Here is a 17,922-nt window from a genome sequence, read left to right as displayed (position 1 = left end):
TTATAAATGTTATTAGCCTAATTTGATTGCATAAAATACACAGGCTACACGTTTTGCAGTAGGTGAACCTCGATTTCTTCGCAGTTTAACACTTTTTGCAGCCTTATGAATCAAATTACAGTAAACTAAAACCAACAACTTCATCCCCACATCCTAGCCTAACATACCTTGGCTATGTTTCTTGTTGGTTCTGTTGTTATCGCATCAAACTTGACACCTAAAATGTTCACCAACTGGCAACTCCAGTGCATGCCCAGTGGTGTGACACTTACGAATGTCCCTGCGGCAAAACGTTCCCTATCAACTCTTTATTACATGTAGGTACAGAGACCTTGCCAGTTGGACTAATCTCCTAAGTTATTTTCATTTCTAGGACACTGTAGGAGGGAGCGTCGGGAGTCTTAACTGGCAATGCCGCTGATCCGCGGACCAAAGTCGTACATAAATGATGATTGACAAATCGTCATAGTCAAGCGAATTCGTCATAGGTTGTGACATCTTGCATGCCGACAAACATGGACAGAGTAGGGACGGTACCGGACATACCGAAGACGCCTGATTCAACCGAACTCGGAGACTGCAGGAAAATCCGACCACTACAACAGATGATTGCATCATGCTCTGGGGCGCTGCTAGTCTCCTTATTTGGTATGTATCATCGGAAGCCTGTCAGGCTGCGTTGTCTGCTGAATGCAGTGGCGCCCTTGGTGTATCTGGTTACAGTGACAGCTACATGCATTGTGCAAGAGTTAGACTGATCATACTTTAAGTGTACCATCAAAAAGGTTTGACGGCAGGAATTGGAAATGTGATTTATGTTGTCTTGACAAACAAACTGGTTTAAAAGAACTTTGGTATCGTTTCAGTCACTCCCTTAGACGTTGTGAAAATCCGCCTTCAGTCCCAGCAAAAGGTGTCGCCATCGATGGGACGACCCGATAGTTATTGCACTAGCCGACTCCTAAGAAACCGCCTTGCTTCTGTTCCAGTCACACCTCTTGATGTCGTCAAGATCAGACTCCAGGCTCAACACAAACCATTGCAGCGTGGACAGTGCTTCCTCTATTGCAATGGCCTCATGGACCATATCTGTATATGCGTGAACGGTCGGACTATCAAGCAACCGTGGTATAAAATGCCAGGGCGTTTCAATGGGACCCTGGATGCGTTTATTAAAATCACACGTGCGGAGGGTATCGGGTCGCTATGGAGTGGACTACCCCCTACACTAGTAATGGCTGTACCAGCAACTGTTATCTATTTCACATCGTACGATCAAATCAAATATACCATGGGATTCCGAGAAGGTCAGCGTGAAAAGTTATGGATTCCTGCCATTGCTGGTAGTGTGGCAAGAGGTAAGTTGAGAGATCTAAGTTCACCAGTTGGGGAGGTTATTATCCTTTGCTTCAAGTTATTAGCACATTGTTCAAAAAGTTTTATAGCTTTGTACCTCATGATGTTGTCCTCTTTTTCAGTTTTTGCAGCATCTGTGATCAGTCCAATTGAACTAATACGAACCAAGATGCAGTCGACTCAGCTGAGTTACAGTGATATTGGCGTGGCTGTGCGAGATGCCGTATCGCATGGTGGTATCCGATCTCTCTGGTCCGGTCTCGGGCCGACCATTCTAAGAGACGTCCCCTTCTCAGCAATCTACTGGTTAGGATTTGAGGCCATGAAATCCTACTCGGCCGAAAATGAAAAAAGAGAATTGACATTCACGCAGAACTTCATGGCTGGTGCTACTTCTGGAACGGTATGTCAATTTCTTTTAATTTCCGAGGAAGCTCTACTAGTGAGTAGTTATGTGTACGAATCACGTACATGTACTATGCAAGTTACTTAACTGGTAGTCTCAACAGAAATGGCTAAGTGTTGGGCTGTGTGTGCTATTTGGTTTCTGCAAAAATCTTCCATTTCATTTTCATTTCAAACTTCAGCTACGTCATTCCTCCGTTCTTTTTGCAGATTGCTGCTATTCTTACTCTACCATTCGATGTTGTTAAAACTCATCGCCAGATTGAACTTGGCGAGGCATCTCTGACTGACAGTAAGTTTAATAGAATCACTCGTGGATTTTGAGTTTTTGGAGGATGAAGTGATATCGACAGCGTGTGACATTGTGTGGAGATCCCTCACCATTCCGACAACCACTGCTCTGCACTTCACCAGGTCTGTCAACTTAGCATTTCGACTTGGAAAATTCTCTTCTTGCGTTACATTGTTGTCATTATCAAGTCATTCCATTCATTCTTTCTGCAGAGAAAACCACCAGGTCAACATGGCTCATGATGAGAAATATCTATAGAAGTCAAGGTCCAACTGGATTATTTTCTGGTAAGTGGTAGATACTAACTAGTCAACAACATTTGACAGCTGCCTGGAGTATTCATGTAAGCATGGTTGCATACAGATGCACTCACTAGAACCGTGCAGTTTTGATGGTCTGTTGTAACCAACACACATAAAAATCTATCCAGTGGTCTTTCCCTGTTTAGCCCCATTTGCAAAGAAGGATTGGAATAAATTGTTGAAGTCTTCTTGAAACGACAGCTGGGAGACCTCCCTCCTAATTATGATGTTTTCTAACCAACAGGTTTGGTACCGAGGTTGATCAAGGTCACGCCAGCATGTGCAATCATGATCAGCACATACGAATACGGCAAGTCTTTCTTCCGGGCTCGAAACAGTAGCACGCTGGCATTGTCAAACGAGTAAGACGTTATATTCGTGATAAAGTCTGCATTTGTGACATCCATATTAGTGTCGAGATGTCAGGACTTGAAGGGACACTGCTTGTGGTTCCTTGGGAACTTTGAAGCAGTGTAGGGCGGGGTGTTACTCCAACAGTCGCATTCTAAAGCCCGTTACACACGAGGGACTTCTCACCAACTTAGTTGGAATTTTAATTCATAACAGGAATCCAGACCAGGTAACTGATACTTTGCCCGATTGGTTGGAGTTGCTGGCTGCACTACCGACTTGTTCTATTTCTCGACGACATCTTTTGTTTATATAAGGATTGTTTTGTTTATTTAAGGAGTGTGGGGGAGAAATTTCCCGTGTGATTCAGTCAACAACATAGTTGGGCCGTATTTTGACTCTTTATCTTTATAGGCGCCAAGGCTGTACCTTCTCATAATCCAAGATTTTGCCCAAAACCTCCTATTATCCCATCGATTTCTCCTTTTCCTCTTTTCACTGATGCTTTTTACAATAATAATAGATAAAATTTTCTTTTTCTTCCTCTCATTGTACACAACAAAATCATTGGCAGCCATGTTTCTAGATCTAAGATTTCCCCGCCAGAAATAATAGATATTTGCACTCAGCCTTGATCAAGGTTTTGGCCTAAATATAGTGCAGGACCTAAATGTTGCTGGGATTATGTCTTTCGTGTGAGTGGGTGAACGACTCTCAACTTCCAGTCACCTGTGCACCTGTTCTTAATTTTAAAACCAACTAAGTTGGTGAGAAGTCCCTCGTGTGTAACGGGCTTTAGACAGTTAGACAATTGGACTTCAATCATGTGATGAAAGACTGATTCAAGCAGGATTTCTTGTGTTGTGTTGACATCGGGATAGCAGGACAAAGCTCATGAGAATGCTGGTTATGGTTTTGTGTATAAAGGAGATTACAAGTATTTGAATGTACACACGTAAGTTAAGCCAGTAAAGGAAGAGGAAGAATTCTTGAAAGGTGGTGTGGGTAAAACTAGTGAACACTTCCAGTGTACTGTACAATGTGCCTTCATCAGACCCACATGAACCAGATACTTGCATACAGCGTAACCGCCAGTTTTCCAAGTTCAGGTTCCAGGTCAAGACCAAGTTTAATATGTTTGTCAATTGAACCAATCATGTGTCTGTATCTCTGTCAAGTCTCCATCCATCCTTCGGTGAATTTTTCTTCTTTCTTTTGCGGTAGTTTGTTAATATTCTTGTGGAAGTGTGGATTAAATCAGTATGTTGATTACTAGTACGCTAATGAAATAAAGTATGATGATATTTTACTTGAATTGTCATTTCGTTTGTTTCAATATTCCCCTCATTCATGCAACACTTCCAATATTGCATGTACATTTTGGATCAGGATATAATCAGACTGCATGTGGTTCAGTTCAATACAACTAATCCTCAACTGGGTTTTTGACTAAGTGGACAGTGCAGGAATAGATGTGATGGTTCGATCCCCAGGCCCATCCAACACAATTGGAAGACGGCTCTCTGTAGGACTGTGCTGTCACTCTATATCAGAGTCCTTGATCAATGCACCAAACATTGCTAATGCAATTGGGTTTACTGATGTCCTTAGGCCAAAGGAATAGACGGATATGTACTCTTTGAATGCAGGATTGTGAGCCTTCTTGGTTGTGACTATGTCTTGATCTGAAGACAGAAGTATTCTTGTTAACCATACCATAGTCATAGTCGTGTGTGAAGTTATTCAACCCAGTCGGGTGCTGCATTCTTTCGAAGGCCGAGGATGATCGCTACTGAAAGGGAGCCGTGGGACAGACTATATAATGAGAGAAGATGCCAATCTGTCAGTCTCATCATCGAAGTGGAGTGTCTGGTAAGCTAAAGCTAAGCGTCGCTTAGCTTGAAGTGAGGCTTCCCTATTCTGTCCAACAGACAAATCCGATTAAGTAGAAGAAAAGACTGAATACAATTTAGGTCATTGTATTTATGATAAATATTCTACATGTATGAACAAGTAATAGTGAATGTACGTACTGACAAAGCTTAGACTACATGTATGCTTGAACCAGGAACATAATTTACATGTACCCAGTAGGAGGAGTCAAACAGGACCCAGGACACCAACTGTGCGGATTAGCCACCTGACGATGTCAGCTTGGACTCACTAGCTTTTGCCTTTAGTCTCCCTTTAAGATGCTGGCACGAGGCGACGATGTCAGGTGGCTCATAACTGACACACTGCCACATAAATGTCAGGACTATTTACATGGTATAAAGAAAGGATGAGGATAGAATGTAGCACAAACAACTGCGTACATGTATATGACACAGATGACAAAGAAAAGATTATGATAGCACTACGTGTATTAGACACTTATCGTATTTACATAGAATACCAAAATGATAATGCACAACTTACAAGAGGAGTTCCAGAATTACTTTATTTACATTGTCACAATCTTGCAGCTAACTAAGACATATTCAAGGATATTCTAAGATATTCCTGAGAATCATTCCAGATGAAATACGTACTGATCATCCTGATAGCTCTCTCTGAATTACTCATTGGCTCATTGAACACCCAGAAGCACTTGTTACAAATTATAACATCAGGCATACCATTTTCATCGATGCTGGAGGAACATGACTGACACCCTGAAAGGATCTCTACTCGTTGACTTTTGCTATCTCAGTCACAACCAACCAATGAAATGTGGACATCCACAGAAATTCTGGCAATCATATTATTTGATATGAAACTCCATTCCGATATTCATCATAGTCTTGAAGATTAGCCCTAACAATCTGGAGGCCTACACAGGCAAAACTTACCATCATCGAATCATTGATAGGCCCATGGTAGAATCTTTGATGGTAAATCTTTGTCATAGATTCTATGAAGGATTGATGGGAACTTTTGCCTGTATAGACTCCTTCAGTCCTGGCCTACTCAGAAGCCAATTTGAACACAATGTCTTTTGTCCTTTGAGTTTGAACTAAAGAATCTGCTACTGTGCTTTTTGTGGAATTTCTGGCAGACCAAACTCGTCCATTTTAACACCATCCTGAAAAGCAATCAGAGAGAAATAATATGAGGGCTTTTAAAACACAAATGAGGGATGCAAAAGCTACCCAGATGCATTTGTCATGAAGTTGGAAGCACTTAAACAATTGGGGTGGGGTTTATCTAAAAAATAAACATTCAGTATAGCCATTGTAAGGCCAAACAACTAAGTAGTGACATGGTAAGGCCCTACTCAACTTCCCTTGCTCTCGAAGGAAAAACCCTACATTTTTATTCAAAAAGTGAATAAATTCGCCCCTTACCGCTGCTACACTGTCTGCTCCTGGTTCTTTCGATGGTATTGATGGTGCACCAATCGCCTCGTCAAGATAATTTGAATCTTCGTCCAGCGCAAGCTCATCTCCAAGCGCATCAAGCTCCGCCTCAAGGTCATCTTCATCAAGGTCATCAGGACAGCCGTACTGTCGCCCCAGAGCTTCTTGGATGTCATTTGTCTGATCTAACATGTCCTCCATGTCGTCTTGTAAGTTCTGGAAAAAATGACATCCGGCAATAAGTTTCAATTTCTATCCACTCAGAATCAGAGTGTAATTCTGATGCTGTTCATGTTACTTTATTTACTGGTGGTTCAGGGAGAATGCTGTAGGGTAGTTATGCATGCAAATTTGCTGAAATTTGGTATTCATGGTATGTGTGTGCTTTGGATCTTCTATAGGTAGGACTGCTTTGGTCACCCCAGAGGGGTTTAAACTGTTGTCTTATACATACCTCAACTATAGGTAGGACTGCTTTGGTCACCCCAGAGGGGTTTAAACTGTTGTCTTATACATACCTCAACTTGATCTATGTTGACCTTTTTAAACTCCTTCTTGAATTCTTTTACTCCTAATTTCATGGCGTCAACCTGAAAACGAAGTCAGAACAAGACCATCAGTTGGCTGACAGAGAAGTCCTTTGTGCATTTATGAATTGATGCCCCATTTCACTGACGGAAACTGCATGTATACTGATATCTAGCCTGCCCCAGCATACCGCTACAAGGCATTCAGGCACAGATAACTTCAGTACTTCTGTGTACATAAAACTCACTCAAGGATACCTCTCAGTCACAGGATCTTACCAACACCTGAAGTCATAATTGAGAACTTACAGTAGTTTTTGTGTCTTTGACTGTCTGGATGGCAAAATTTTGCTGTTCCATGTTGAAGGATTGATTCCGTAAATTTTCCATCTGTGATTCATATCTGTGATGAGAAAACAACATCATGATGATACCTTCTCATAATCATATCTTCTTCTTTAGCTAGTGGTCCGAGTGGATCAGTAGAGTAATGGTTGGGGTAAAAATACATACTTTTAATCAGCACTGTCTGAAATATCTGCCACTTACACATGATCTTTTGAAGCACACACTATGCAGGCCTGTAATCCTGTGATGAAGAAACTTTCAGACTTACGTTTTTTTCTGTTTCAAAACTCTCAGTGCACGTTGCTTGACCATGTTCTTTGAAGGTCCGTCTCTCATTTTCTTCATCTGATCTTTATATTTCTTCAGCTCAGCATCAAGACGAGCAATCTTCTTATCTACAGAATCCGCTCGACTATCAACCTGAAACATGTTAGAAAATTCTAGTAATGAGACCTGAAAGTCCGGCATATCATGGGGGGGGGGGGGGGACTCAAGAGTCAGACTCCCACTGTCATCAGTTCATCTCCGACTCCACAGTCATGAGTCATCACTGATGGCTTCTGGCTTCTGACTCAGTCGCTGACCGGCCTTTTTTTATCATCACAACAATCATTCACCGCCACCGCCACCGTGTTCATTTCATTTTTTAATGTTTCATGTTTACCTACGGGACGGTTTCCCATGAGTATCGAGAGCGAGAGCCTAACTTCGCAATCGTAATTCAAACCATTAGCTGCAAAGTTAGGCCTATTCACAGTGTGGTCAAGCATTTCAACGCCATGATGACTCACTGTCACATGAATTTGACACAAACCGAACACTAAAACTACACAGCGAAACTGCTATTTTTATAGGCCTATTGAAAAATCACTAACTAATATTATTTTCGCAGCCACTAAAAACCTTTTTCAACCAATATATTATGCTTACATTGTTGATACTATCCGAAAGATTCGGTGGAGGCTTCTTAGCCTTTGACGTACCAAACAATCGGTTCATTTTGAGAGAAAATCGGACGAATGTTGACAAAATTTCGCACTTCCCGATATTTCGACCTTCACCTTTGTCTGCCAACCTCGTGCCCAGCATTAAGCACCTCGGTGCTGCCACCACATGTTTTTGTGTTCAACTAAACGTCTTGCGAAGACGGTGGTTGTGTCATTTTGTGTCATTTTGTGCCATTGTTTAATTGGTCTGCAAAACATGGATATTAGATCAATTATGATATCCGTACAAACCTAAAATGAACAGAATAGGCAAACATTTCAGAATATCATTATTTTTTGACGAGACACTTTACACCATAGACATACTTAGAATGTTGACGGTCGCCTGTGAGGGCACTAACATTGGAATAACGCAAAAAGCAGTAGTTGGTTTAAGGGTTGGCCGTTAGTCGTCGCGGCTGTCGTTCACACTCAGTAGGCCCATGGTACTATGGAACCGACCAAGGGCCGTCTATTATTTGAGTGATTATGGTCTTTGGTCCCTGTCCAGCGATGCGATACCTGTATCTACCAAGTCCTTTTAGGACCTTTGCGACCCTGGCCGAAACAGCAGCAACAACACCTCCCCGAGTCGCTAAGGCCATCCTGAGATACATGTTTTTGATACTCCTACCTCGTATAACTCGTTTGAAATATCGGGAGGCGGAGTTTATTGAAAATCACTGGTTATGTCAGGATGAGTCAAACACGTCAAAGGTTAACCACATTTTCGAGTGAATCCAGCCTCATGTAAAACTCGGCATACTGTGGACTTATTTAGCAATTCGCACACCTCAATACAACACATTGCAACTGTGATTAGAGTATCATGACAGTCATTGAGGGATTTTTAATCGGACACTCTCAATTCTCCTCACCACTCACAGAAGCCAAGTCATTGCTGTTATGCAGGGGCTTAATCAACTACCTTCACTCCCTGTGGGGTGACAAACATTACTGGTTGAGCAGCTGGCTGTAGGGGAATGATTGGAACAGCCTGTACCTGTTGACCTGCTGAACCAAGGTTAATGTTATTTTCAATCCACGATTTCAGGTCACCTGATCTTCGAGATTTCGCGGGGAAAGAAATTGTAAACAAACGTATGTGTCCAGTTCAAATGTAAACAAAAATGTATTTTTGGTACTTTTGGTTGCTTGACTTGGGTTTTCCCGCAGTAAGGATCTGGGGTCAAATTGGTGGTCTATTGTCTATGGTTGCTGTGTTAGCCAGTGCTAGCCCTTGATTATGAAGGGATTTTCAAATAGGCTTACCATGGTCAGTTTATGTGCTCACCACAGCTTTCAATACTTGATGTATCTGAAGAGGCACTCTCAACTTGGCATGGCCTTATCAAGGATCTGCTCACGGTGCTGAACTTATAGCTTGCCTGTCGAGTGCCTTGCCCGAGACCTTGCTACATGTAGGAGGAGCACGCATTTTAGTGAAATTGGTTCGATCCATTTGGAGGCCGACATTAAAATTTCATTGCAATTCAATCTATTCAAGATATCATCTTGACACTAGAGGCGCTGATTTCGTTCCTTCTCTGAAATTGAATTTTAATTTCGGCACTGTGCGAGTTTGTTCAAGGTATAGCCCATTTGAACCTGCCCGTACGGGTACAATGCTAGTACAGTGTATATACATATACCGCATATACATGAAAAGTCCAGAATGTTGAAAATCAGGGAAAATGACCCGTATAATGTCAGATGATTCCGTGTTTATCGCAATGAAAGATAAAATGGGCTTCATCCTCAATGACACCAATTCTTGCCAAAGATAGCCTATATTTTGCCCTGGTACACCCTGCAGTGGCGATCAACCTTTACTAATACCACTTGAGCTGGCATATTTTTGAAGTTGAAGTCCATCGAAATCCTGAACAATTGGCGAAAACAAAGTCGAAGCTCGCCAGAAGTGGTGATGAAGGAATAGCGGGTCCGTGGAATTCTCCTCTGCGCTGTTATAGTGTCTTCAAGGCCCACCACGGCCCTTCCGGAATTGCTCTCTCTCGTTGTTACCTTCAAGCTCTTGAGAATCAATAAATAATATATTTGTTCGTAAAGATCGTCTTATCTCCACTTGCTTCTGACTCATCTGGACACGACATCATCCTCTCGACTCTAATAACTGATCTTCCTGAACGGGTCAAGCTCAATACGGACCCTCCGTGTCGCATCTGCAGATTCTACAGCGTCAACAGCTGTTTCATCGTCGCCACCATCATCTTCGTCGTCATCAATAAACGTCGCGTTCGCCAGGCCACAAGGCTGAAAATGAATTTTGAATGTAAACCACGCGTGTTTGACGTCCATCAACCAATCAATCATTGAAATCGAGGAATAGGGCAGAATCCAACTGTGAGAATTCAACATAGTCACGTGAGCCTACCCAAGAAGATTCTGTTTCACCTGCACCCATTCATTAGAACTGAACCAAGAATAAAATGAGTGGAATAGTTTGCCTGCTGAAAGTGGTGAACAGTGAGACTGAGAGATTCAGATATTCGAACTTTTTCGACAATTTTCTTTTTTTCTGGGGTTTCATGACCTGACCCTTCGATCCCCTTTCTCCAAGATCGCGCCTTCTCTGGGTGATGCTGCCCCACTTTAGGATTCCGGATACGCCAATATCATCGGCGTTATAAATTACCTCGGGTTCTTGGTACGTTTGATAATGTTCTTCTTTACCGCCCTTGCTCGCTTTGAGTTCCATCATCACGTTGTCATTGGTGATGTCAAAAAACATGGCCACTCGGGCAGGCGCAAGTCGTCCCGCTATGCAGAGAACGATGCCAGCAAGAAATGTCAGTCCACCTAAAGCGAGTGAATGAGAAAAAAAGCGGTTCACAGATTAGCATTTTAATCAATTCAATCTGTTTTATCGGCAACAAATGTTCGTACTTGCGAGCCATCCAAATTGTGATTTTGATGCAGGAAGATAGCCACGGGGAGAGGGATGCTTGATACTTCCAGGAATACCTGGAACCAAGGAATGCCCTCGGGAAATGTGGTGCTGATTAATTGGATTGGATAGATTCATTCTGTACCAATGAAACAGGATAGTGAGCTTCTGACTGGCCACAGCGACAGGGAGACTTGGCCTGACTGAAGAAAACATATTGTACCTGCTACGAGGTTGACGAAGAAACACCATCCAAAGGTTAGCTCCAGTTTCGTTCCCTCCACATGGATGACGACAGGTTCGCGAGGTTGCCCGAAGTAGTACACAAGATTGGCCAATAGGAGGACAAAACCGGTCAAGATAAACAACAGGGCCGCCTCGGTGATGACAAGATAGACAAGCACATTTGTGACGAACCAAAATGAGAGACCAGTGCTGAAAATAGGGAGAAAATATCACATCAAGCCCTCACCTTCAAGTTCTTCTTCCTACACTCGCATGCTTGAACGTCGCTCAAGCTTTGATGAGAGAATTATGCTGTCTTCAAGGGCCCAGTAATGTTCACTCGGCGTTAAACGCCAACGTTAGCTCAACTAGCGTTTCCTCTCAGTAAATTTCATTTACAGCAGTAGCAGTTGAACTTGGATTGAGCAACCGGGTCCAAGGCTGTTGTTATGCTTCATACAGGTTCGCTCAGTATCTGTTTCTCTCCCGATGGTCGCTGGACAGGGACACTTTACCAGAATATACCAAATCCATCTTGGGTCTCTGTTCGATGGACTTATTCTTCAGGAAACAAAATTTATCGTTTGATAATGATAGACAGTGTTGTCGACTATCATAAGAACCATGTGTTAATAATGCAGTCATGCCCTTGGTGCTTTTACACTTACCACAGCAGTATGTAGGTGTAATATCCGGCTGTTCTTAGATCAATTGATTTGTTGATGTCAAACTGATCGAACCCAATACCAAACGTCTCCTCCATGTCCATCAGTGGGATGGGCAGGCCTTTAGACAGGGCAGCATCATATTCTTTCTCTGCTTGGTGAACTGCAAAGCAGACGTCAAAGCATACATGCACCAACTGCAACTGCACCGATAAGCGGACTGAGTGCTTCTGTTTGGCCAGAACGATCGGAGGTATGAAAATGCTGCCTGAGTGAAGGACATGTAGCCTACGAACACGAAGGCGGAAGCACGAAGTTGAAAATTATATTGTCACCTGATAACATTGTGACCAACGATATGGGAATGTCTCTAAACGATATGATTGTACAACATGTTATTCTTGGGAAAGTGGGGCAGGGCATACATTGTACAGATACATGTTACATTTGTACTATTTTTTACCATACCTCCCCACCACGATATTCTCTCATTATAGTAGACATCTCCACTCGAGTTCAATTTCCCTGCAAAATAATTTAGAGAGGGTAACTGCGGAAATGTGCGCCAGGTACGTCAACCTTGAATGATTCTAACTACGAGCACGAGGAGACAATGAATGTACTGAGATGAATCGCTCGTGATTTTGGTCATCATTTACTCGACAGTTACTAATTTGACTCGCACAAGTATACGTTTTCTCCTCTTTTGGGAGTATCAAGATACAGATATGCATGGATCTTTTTAACAAAGACTCCGCAACAGTGAGCACACTTACCTATAAGACTGATGTTGACATGGTCCAAACCGACGTGGATGCTGACGTCTGCGTCGATCTTCTGATCGTTTGTCAATCCGTACCATGACGTCACGTGACCACGAGCTACCAACCAATCGGAACTAATCATCGACACTAAAGAAGGAAACAAAGCATCATCAGCAAATCTATTGTAAAAATGGTACAGAGTTACAACGCCAAGCTTCCACACACATCTGGAAGAAATCGCGTCAGGTATTCTTGGTAGTCTCTCCGCCCTGGTCAGACCAGACCAGATCATTCGTGTGCGTTTATTTTTTAGTGCACGACAGATCAATTCGATCGATCCAGATCGGTCCCAAATCGGTTTGATCTCGTGTAAACATCCTCGAAAAACCAGAGTCAATCGTATCATTTTCCCTCTCACACGTTCGCCGGGTGTTAGCCTGTGTTCAGGAAGACAACCCTAATATGGATACTTACACAACACTGCAAATCCCACGTGCAAGGCCATGGACATCCGAAGGAGGGTGGAGAACCTCTGAAAGTTAGAGTAGAACATGATATCGAATGACGCAGGGTCTGCATTCACAGTTTTACGGTTCAGATGGTTAAAACAGAAAACATCTCCTGTATGAATTCATTTTCACCACCTGTAAGGAAGGTTCAGGCACATGCTTTTAAAGACGTCTATTCAGACATCAGAACGCAATGATTACAATATTGAATGCTACGAAATGTCTCACCATGATATGGCCAGGACGTTCAGCAGGGCTTGGGGATCATCATCGGGGAAATAGTGAAGGTAAAATTCCAGACTTGTCTCTTTTCGAACCTGGGCTACGGTGAAGCCGGGGTCTCGGAGAACGGTTGTTGTTAAATTCCAAAGAATCTTTATTAAGACTCATTCTTGCAGTATGTTTTTCAGACCAAATTTATATATAAATACACGCGTGATAGCTGACCTGATTTTGATATAATTTATATGCAATCTTCTGTTAAGTTTGAAAATTGGCATTTTCTTTCAAATTTGCTAAACTTCTTGTCACGCGGGTACTGTGTTATTGAACAATGAAGAGAAATCCGCCACGCTCAAAGACCATTTTGTAAAAGAAACCTTCATTAACTTATTTAGCTTATACAATGTATATATACGACCTGAGATTTAGCTAACAGGAATATTTACCACGCTGCCAAATAAGCGTCATGAAACTACATGTATATCACTGAAAAAATATCAACAAGCGAGACTCAACTATATGTAGCATTCGACGACATGAACCATAGACTAAGTTACCCTTTTATCAGCCTTGGTATTTTACAGATCCTCATAACTTAAATAATTACTGCGTTCACGGATGTAGAGCAGCGCTGCGTTGTAACCTATTTTATTTGTCTGATAGACCTTCCGATAACATGACCAATGGAGGCGCTTTAAGATATCTCCGGTTCGATTTCGGAGTTGGATTAATCTCGGTTTCTGGCTCTAAAACCACAGGCAAGGTATTATAGTTGCACAGTCAACCAATCAGGGACAACCACAGAAAGACGTAAGTTGAATTAAAGTACAATGTGACTTTCATTTTTTTATTATTATCATTAATTATTATTATTATCAAAACAATTTATATAGCGCCTTTTGTAAAACACTTCAAGGCGCTTTACATTTGATTTAAAAAAAAAAAAAAAATTCAATTCAATTCAATTCAATGCATCAAACAATAATATATAAAACTGAGACTATAAGACATTAGGTAAGACAATTAGAGACAAGATGACTATAACATTCTAGGGTGCATTGTCAGTGCTTACGTGTATGTATAGTGTCGTTCTGCGATGTACTGATACCCGATAAAGTCTTTTGGCTTACCTCACTTCTCCTCGTGCCAATGATCAACACACTGCACCCGAGTCCCATCAAACTCCACGAATACAAAACACAAACTTGTCTGAAGTCGACCGTGGCTGCGGTGCGTATCGGACCATAGTACGCGCTCCAGTCTCCATCCCTGAAGGCCTGGAACCACCCTGGGATGTTGGTTGGTTTGATAGGGGACATGGCTGGACCTTGAATAATCAAAAGCAGTTTTCATATTACTTACAATATCAAACTAAATGCGTCGACGCGTCCATCCCAACACGTGACCTCAACGTCATTTTCTATCAAAATTCAGTTCAAAGGTCCATCGACTCATTACTACATGTTTCGTTCATCAGTACATTTGTACTCTATGTCAGTAGAAGAGACACAGATATACAGAATTGTAACTGACCATAAACGAAAATTAAACCGCACATCACTGGACTATAAGAGTCGAAGCGGCTGAGACACATCTTACCTTGTTTATCAAATGACTTCCAGGTCGACTCTCAGATGAAGTGAAGGGAAATATTACCACATATCTCGGGAGTTCAAAAGAGAGTGGGAATATCAAACATGTACGTTTTTTTTGCTTTATAGTGTATATTGACATACATCACCCCGTGTCATAAGCGGGTTTTAGATGACACTGGTGAATGTATTCCTCGCTGTCTCTAAACTGTGACAAATCCTACGATGCAAGGTGAACAAAATCCATGTACATAAACATCAAATTCTGCACTCGGTTTTATTCACAGTTTATGTTGACCTACCCATTTGCCAAACGTGCCGAAGATGTTTAAAAACGTGGTCCTCATTGAAGAACAGCATTTCGAAATCGAGTGTTGGATATTTTATTGTACGAAAATTCGAAATCGAAGCATTTCGCGATCGTGATCATTAGGAGGTGGGTATGAAACCAGTATTTAGAACCCCATTTTGATTAATTTCTTTTTGTCGATTTTATTCATAAAGATTTTCGATTTATTTGATTCGTAAAATGGTACCATCGACTTAGATTGTTTTGATCTGTTTGGTGTGAAACGACGTACTTCATAAATCACGAATTTCCCTTATTTTCCATATTTGGACTTAGAAACTATTCCCGGCCCTGGTGAAGCGAACATTAACATCAGGATGGTTTTATGTGGAGCCACAAAATATGAATACATTCTGTTATCAAACTCTTCGAAATACACGACTTGTATTAAAGTTTATGATTTGTGCTTTTGAATGCGGGGACTTTTTATTCAAATTGCAATGAAAGTAATTTTAATGTCGTCATGATTGGTATGTCTGGTGTCAATATGTCAAGGATATCAATAGATGAGATTATTATTATCTGGAATGTTTATCACACGACTATAACAAGAGAGATTTTTCAGAATTTGATTTTGTTTTCTTTCATAATAATAGCATCTCAACCGTCTGCATAATAAGTAAGATTGAGGCATGTTTATTGAGGCGATGAATGATCGTACCAGGTTGAACATCTTGACGCGAAATAATGTTACGCACGTAGACATTTGCCTGTGTGTTGCTTTTTCAAAAACGAGTACACCTTGGTTAAAAGTAAACGAACACTTGAATAGTTTGACTCGATAAACTACATCGAACGGTCATTGACTACAATGATCTTTGTGCTTGATGCATTGAAGGACTACGCCGTTCGTCAAAGAAATCGACATTTGTAATTGCATTTGCAAATTTCCAGGCATGCCTTGCCTTCTATTGACTTCACTTTCCCTTCAGCATCTAGAACATAGCTAGGATGATTCTCAGGCACGTGTTCTTAGTGACGTTATGTCATCTCGTCAACGGAGGGAGTGTGGACTATCAACGTTATGATGGCTGGTACAACAACCTCGCAAACCCCACATGGGGTGCAACAGACACTCATCTGAGCAGGAAACTCCCTCCAAGATACGATGATTCAACTTATGCAATGAGCATGCGCAATCGGCCCAACCCTCGTGACGTAACGAATGGTATTTTTAGAGGCCAGGGTGGAATTGCTTCTGGGATGAACAGAACGACTCTGTTTGTATTTTTTGGTAGGTGTAAATACATTTGTGTCGTCGCATATCTTCTCTTCCAGCATCTTGTAAAACACGTTTTCAGACTGTCGTCTCGGTTGCGTATACTCCACCAAATCAAAATCCAAGATGGCTGCCGTGGCGGCCATATGTAAAACCGCGATGTAAATCCTTTCCTCTTGTCCCAAACAATGAGCAACAAAAGATAGAATCAGTCGTAACCAAGACCTTTTTTCCGTCAGTTTGTTTGCCGTTATTTCCTCGTGCTTTGGTGATCCTCCTTTTTCGAGTTTTTGGAAGTAAAAACAGCAACAACTACATGCATCTGCGCTATTATCAATGTCAACCTCCCGCACACCTTTCTTCTCCTTTTCATTAGGCGAGTTTGTTGCCCATGAATTATTTGATGTTACCATGCCATCCTGTCCAGTGGAGCTCAATATGGTGTCCATAGAAAAGTGTGACGCTCATTTGGATCCTGATTGCAAAGGAGGGCAATCTATGCCATATCTTAGAAGCGACTTTGATCATAAGACGGGCCAGCAACCGAACAGAGCTAGGATTCCGGTGAGTGAGTGCAGACATGGTACCACGATCGTCCACAAATTGGCCAGCTACTCGGGCTATTGGTCATGTGATTGTAGACTTCAGTGTGCCAAGGCTCTGTGGCCAAACCCAATGAAAGCCGTTGTGTAGTAAAAAAAGGGGTGGACGACGAGGCCATGGGACGTTGAATGAAGAAAAAGCGTTGATAATGTTTTAATCGACAAGCATGGTTGATTTGGTACCCATTATAAAACAAATCGAACAAACAAAGACTTAATAGAGTTCAGTAAAGTCTAAACGTTTCATTTCCTTCCCCAGCTAAACAGAGTCTCAAGTTGGATCGACGGAAGTTTCCTCTACGGTAAACATGGCGTCTGGTCATCTGTCTTAAGGTCAAGGTCAGATGGCAAGTTGAGTACGTCTGACGATAGAGGGCACTACCCAGGCCTTAACAAAGCTGGACTTCCGTTGAAAAGCTTGCCGAAACAGGAGGACAGAGAGATACAAAACATCTATGAAAAGTGGAGTAAGTGGGTTATTGGATATTATATATTTCTTTCTCCATTTATGCAGCAGGTCTAACAAAACTTTCTATTGGGTGACGCCTTTTGTGTCGCGGCTTCCAGGTAAGTGCGTACAACAAAAGCATCACTTTAAGCATTTATCCTTGAGTTGTCTTAACCCAGTTTTTCATATTGACTAATGAATCTTGTTTCTTGCAGTGTTTGGTAATCCATACAGCCATGAGAACCCCGCCTTAATGTCAATATCTCTCATTTGGTTTCGTTGGCACAATCTCATGGCCGACGTCATCAAAATGGAGGATCCAAACTTGGATGATGAGGCCATCTATCGGCGGGCGAGGAGGTGGACAATTGCTACAATGCAGGTCAGTTCAATCTGTCATCAGCAATCAGCAGCCTCATTCGAAGTGAGGCGGTCATCAGCAACCTCATTCGCAGACAAGGCTGTCATCAACAAATGCATGTGCTAAAGAAGAGAAACTAACGCTCAAAGTCGT

General features: G+C 41.9%; 4 protein-coding genes across 7 annotated transcripts in view; 2 read left to right on the top strand and 2 right to left on the bottom strand.

Moving 5' to 3' along the window:
• Positions 1-42: 42 nt before the first annotated feature.
• LOC135497633 (probable mitochondrial glutathione transporter SLC25A40) lies at positions 43-4,015 on the top strand. Of its 2 annotated transcripts, none has more exons than XM_064787454.1 (7): positions 43-58; positions 374-648; positions 990-1,358; positions 1,479-1,759; positions 1,972-2,053; positions 2,266-2,340; positions 2,600-4,015. In XM_064787454.1, exons 2-7 carry the CDS (start codon positions 504-506, stop codon positions 2,719-2,721), a joined length of 1,074 nt encoding a protein of 357 aa, XP_064643524.1. In that variant the 5' UTR covers positions 43-58; positions 374-503; the 3' UTR covers positions 2,722-4,015. The 2 variants fall into 2 exon arrangements, with proteins under 2 accessions (XP_064643524.1, XP_064643523.1); XM_064787453.1 differs by having other exon boundaries at positions 867-1,358.
• Positions 4,016-4,669: 654 nt separating this feature from the next.
• LOC135497645 (charged multivesicular body protein 5-like) lies at positions 4,670-7,981 on the bottom strand. The gene is made up of 6 exons (XM_064787474.1): positions 7,850-7,981; positions 7,188-7,339; positions 6,881-6,974; positions 6,563-6,634; positions 6,033-6,260; positions 4,670-5,770 (listed from the first exon to the last, which is right to left on the bottom strand). The coding sequence occupies exons 1-6, from the start codon at positions 7,916-7,918 to the stop codon at positions 5,714-5,716; spliced, it is 672 nt and encodes a 223-aa protein (XP_064643544.1). The 5' UTR covers positions 7,919-7,981; the 3' UTR covers positions 4,670-5,713.
• A 1,084-nt stretch (positions 7,982-9,065) lies between these two features.
• The window catches only part of LOC135497634 (dual oxidase maturation factor 1-like), a 23,249-nt gene continuing 14,392 nt past the window's right edge, over positions 9,066-17,922 (bottom strand). Inside the window, exons 1-9 of one of the 3 annotated variants that reach the window (XM_064787457.1) lie at positions 14,798-14,904; positions 14,329-14,525; positions 12,942-12,999; positions 12,480-12,614; positions 12,172-12,228; positions 11,707-11,866; positions 11,037-11,248; positions 10,562-10,725; positions 9,066-10,179 (exon numbers count right to left, since the gene is read on the bottom strand). In XM_064787457.1, coding sequence (XP_064643527.1) covers positions 10,033-10,179; positions 10,562-10,725; positions 11,037-11,248; positions 11,707-11,866; positions 12,172-12,228; positions 12,480-12,614; positions 12,942-12,999; positions 14,329-14,517 — 1,122 coding nt within the window. In that variant the 5' untranslated portion in view covers positions 14,518-14,525; positions 14,798-14,904 and the 3' untranslated portion in view covers positions 9,066-10,032. Of the gene's footprint in view, positions 10,180-10,561; positions 10,726-11,036; positions 11,249-11,706; positions 11,867-12,171; positions 12,229-12,479; positions 12,615-12,941; positions 13,000-13,204; positions 13,314-14,328; positions 14,526-14,797; positions 14,905-17,922 lie in introns of those variants that run through there. The other 2 variants (XM_064787456.1, XM_064787458.1) reach the window with 2 other exon arrangements.
• Positions 15,153-17,922, top strand: part of LOC135497866 (dual oxidase-like) — a 12,441-nt gene continuing 9,671 nt past the window's right edge. Inside the window, exons 1-5 of the mRNA XM_064787845.1 lie at positions 15,153-15,226; positions 16,072-16,373; positions 16,735-16,922; positions 17,208-17,427; positions 17,624-17,790. Coding sequence (XP_064643915.1) covers positions 16,091-16,373; positions 16,735-16,922; positions 17,208-17,427; positions 17,624-17,790 — 858 coding nt within the window. The 5' untranslated portion in view covers positions 15,153-15,226; positions 16,072-16,090. The remainder of the gene's footprint in view (positions 15,227-16,071; positions 16,374-16,734; positions 16,923-17,207; positions 17,428-17,623; positions 17,791-17,922) is intronic.

Source organism: Lineus longissimus, chromosome 13 (genome assembly GCF_910592395.1).
Source record: "Lineus longissimus chromosome 13, tnLinLong1.2, whole genome shotgun sequence".
In the NCBI taxonomy this organism is placed as follows: Eukaryota; Metazoa; Nemertea; class Pilidiophora; order Heteronemertea; family Lineidae; genus Lineus; species Lineus longissimus.
Note: the sequence above shows the minus strand (reverse complement) of the source record. Positions and strands in the feature narration are given on the sequence as shown.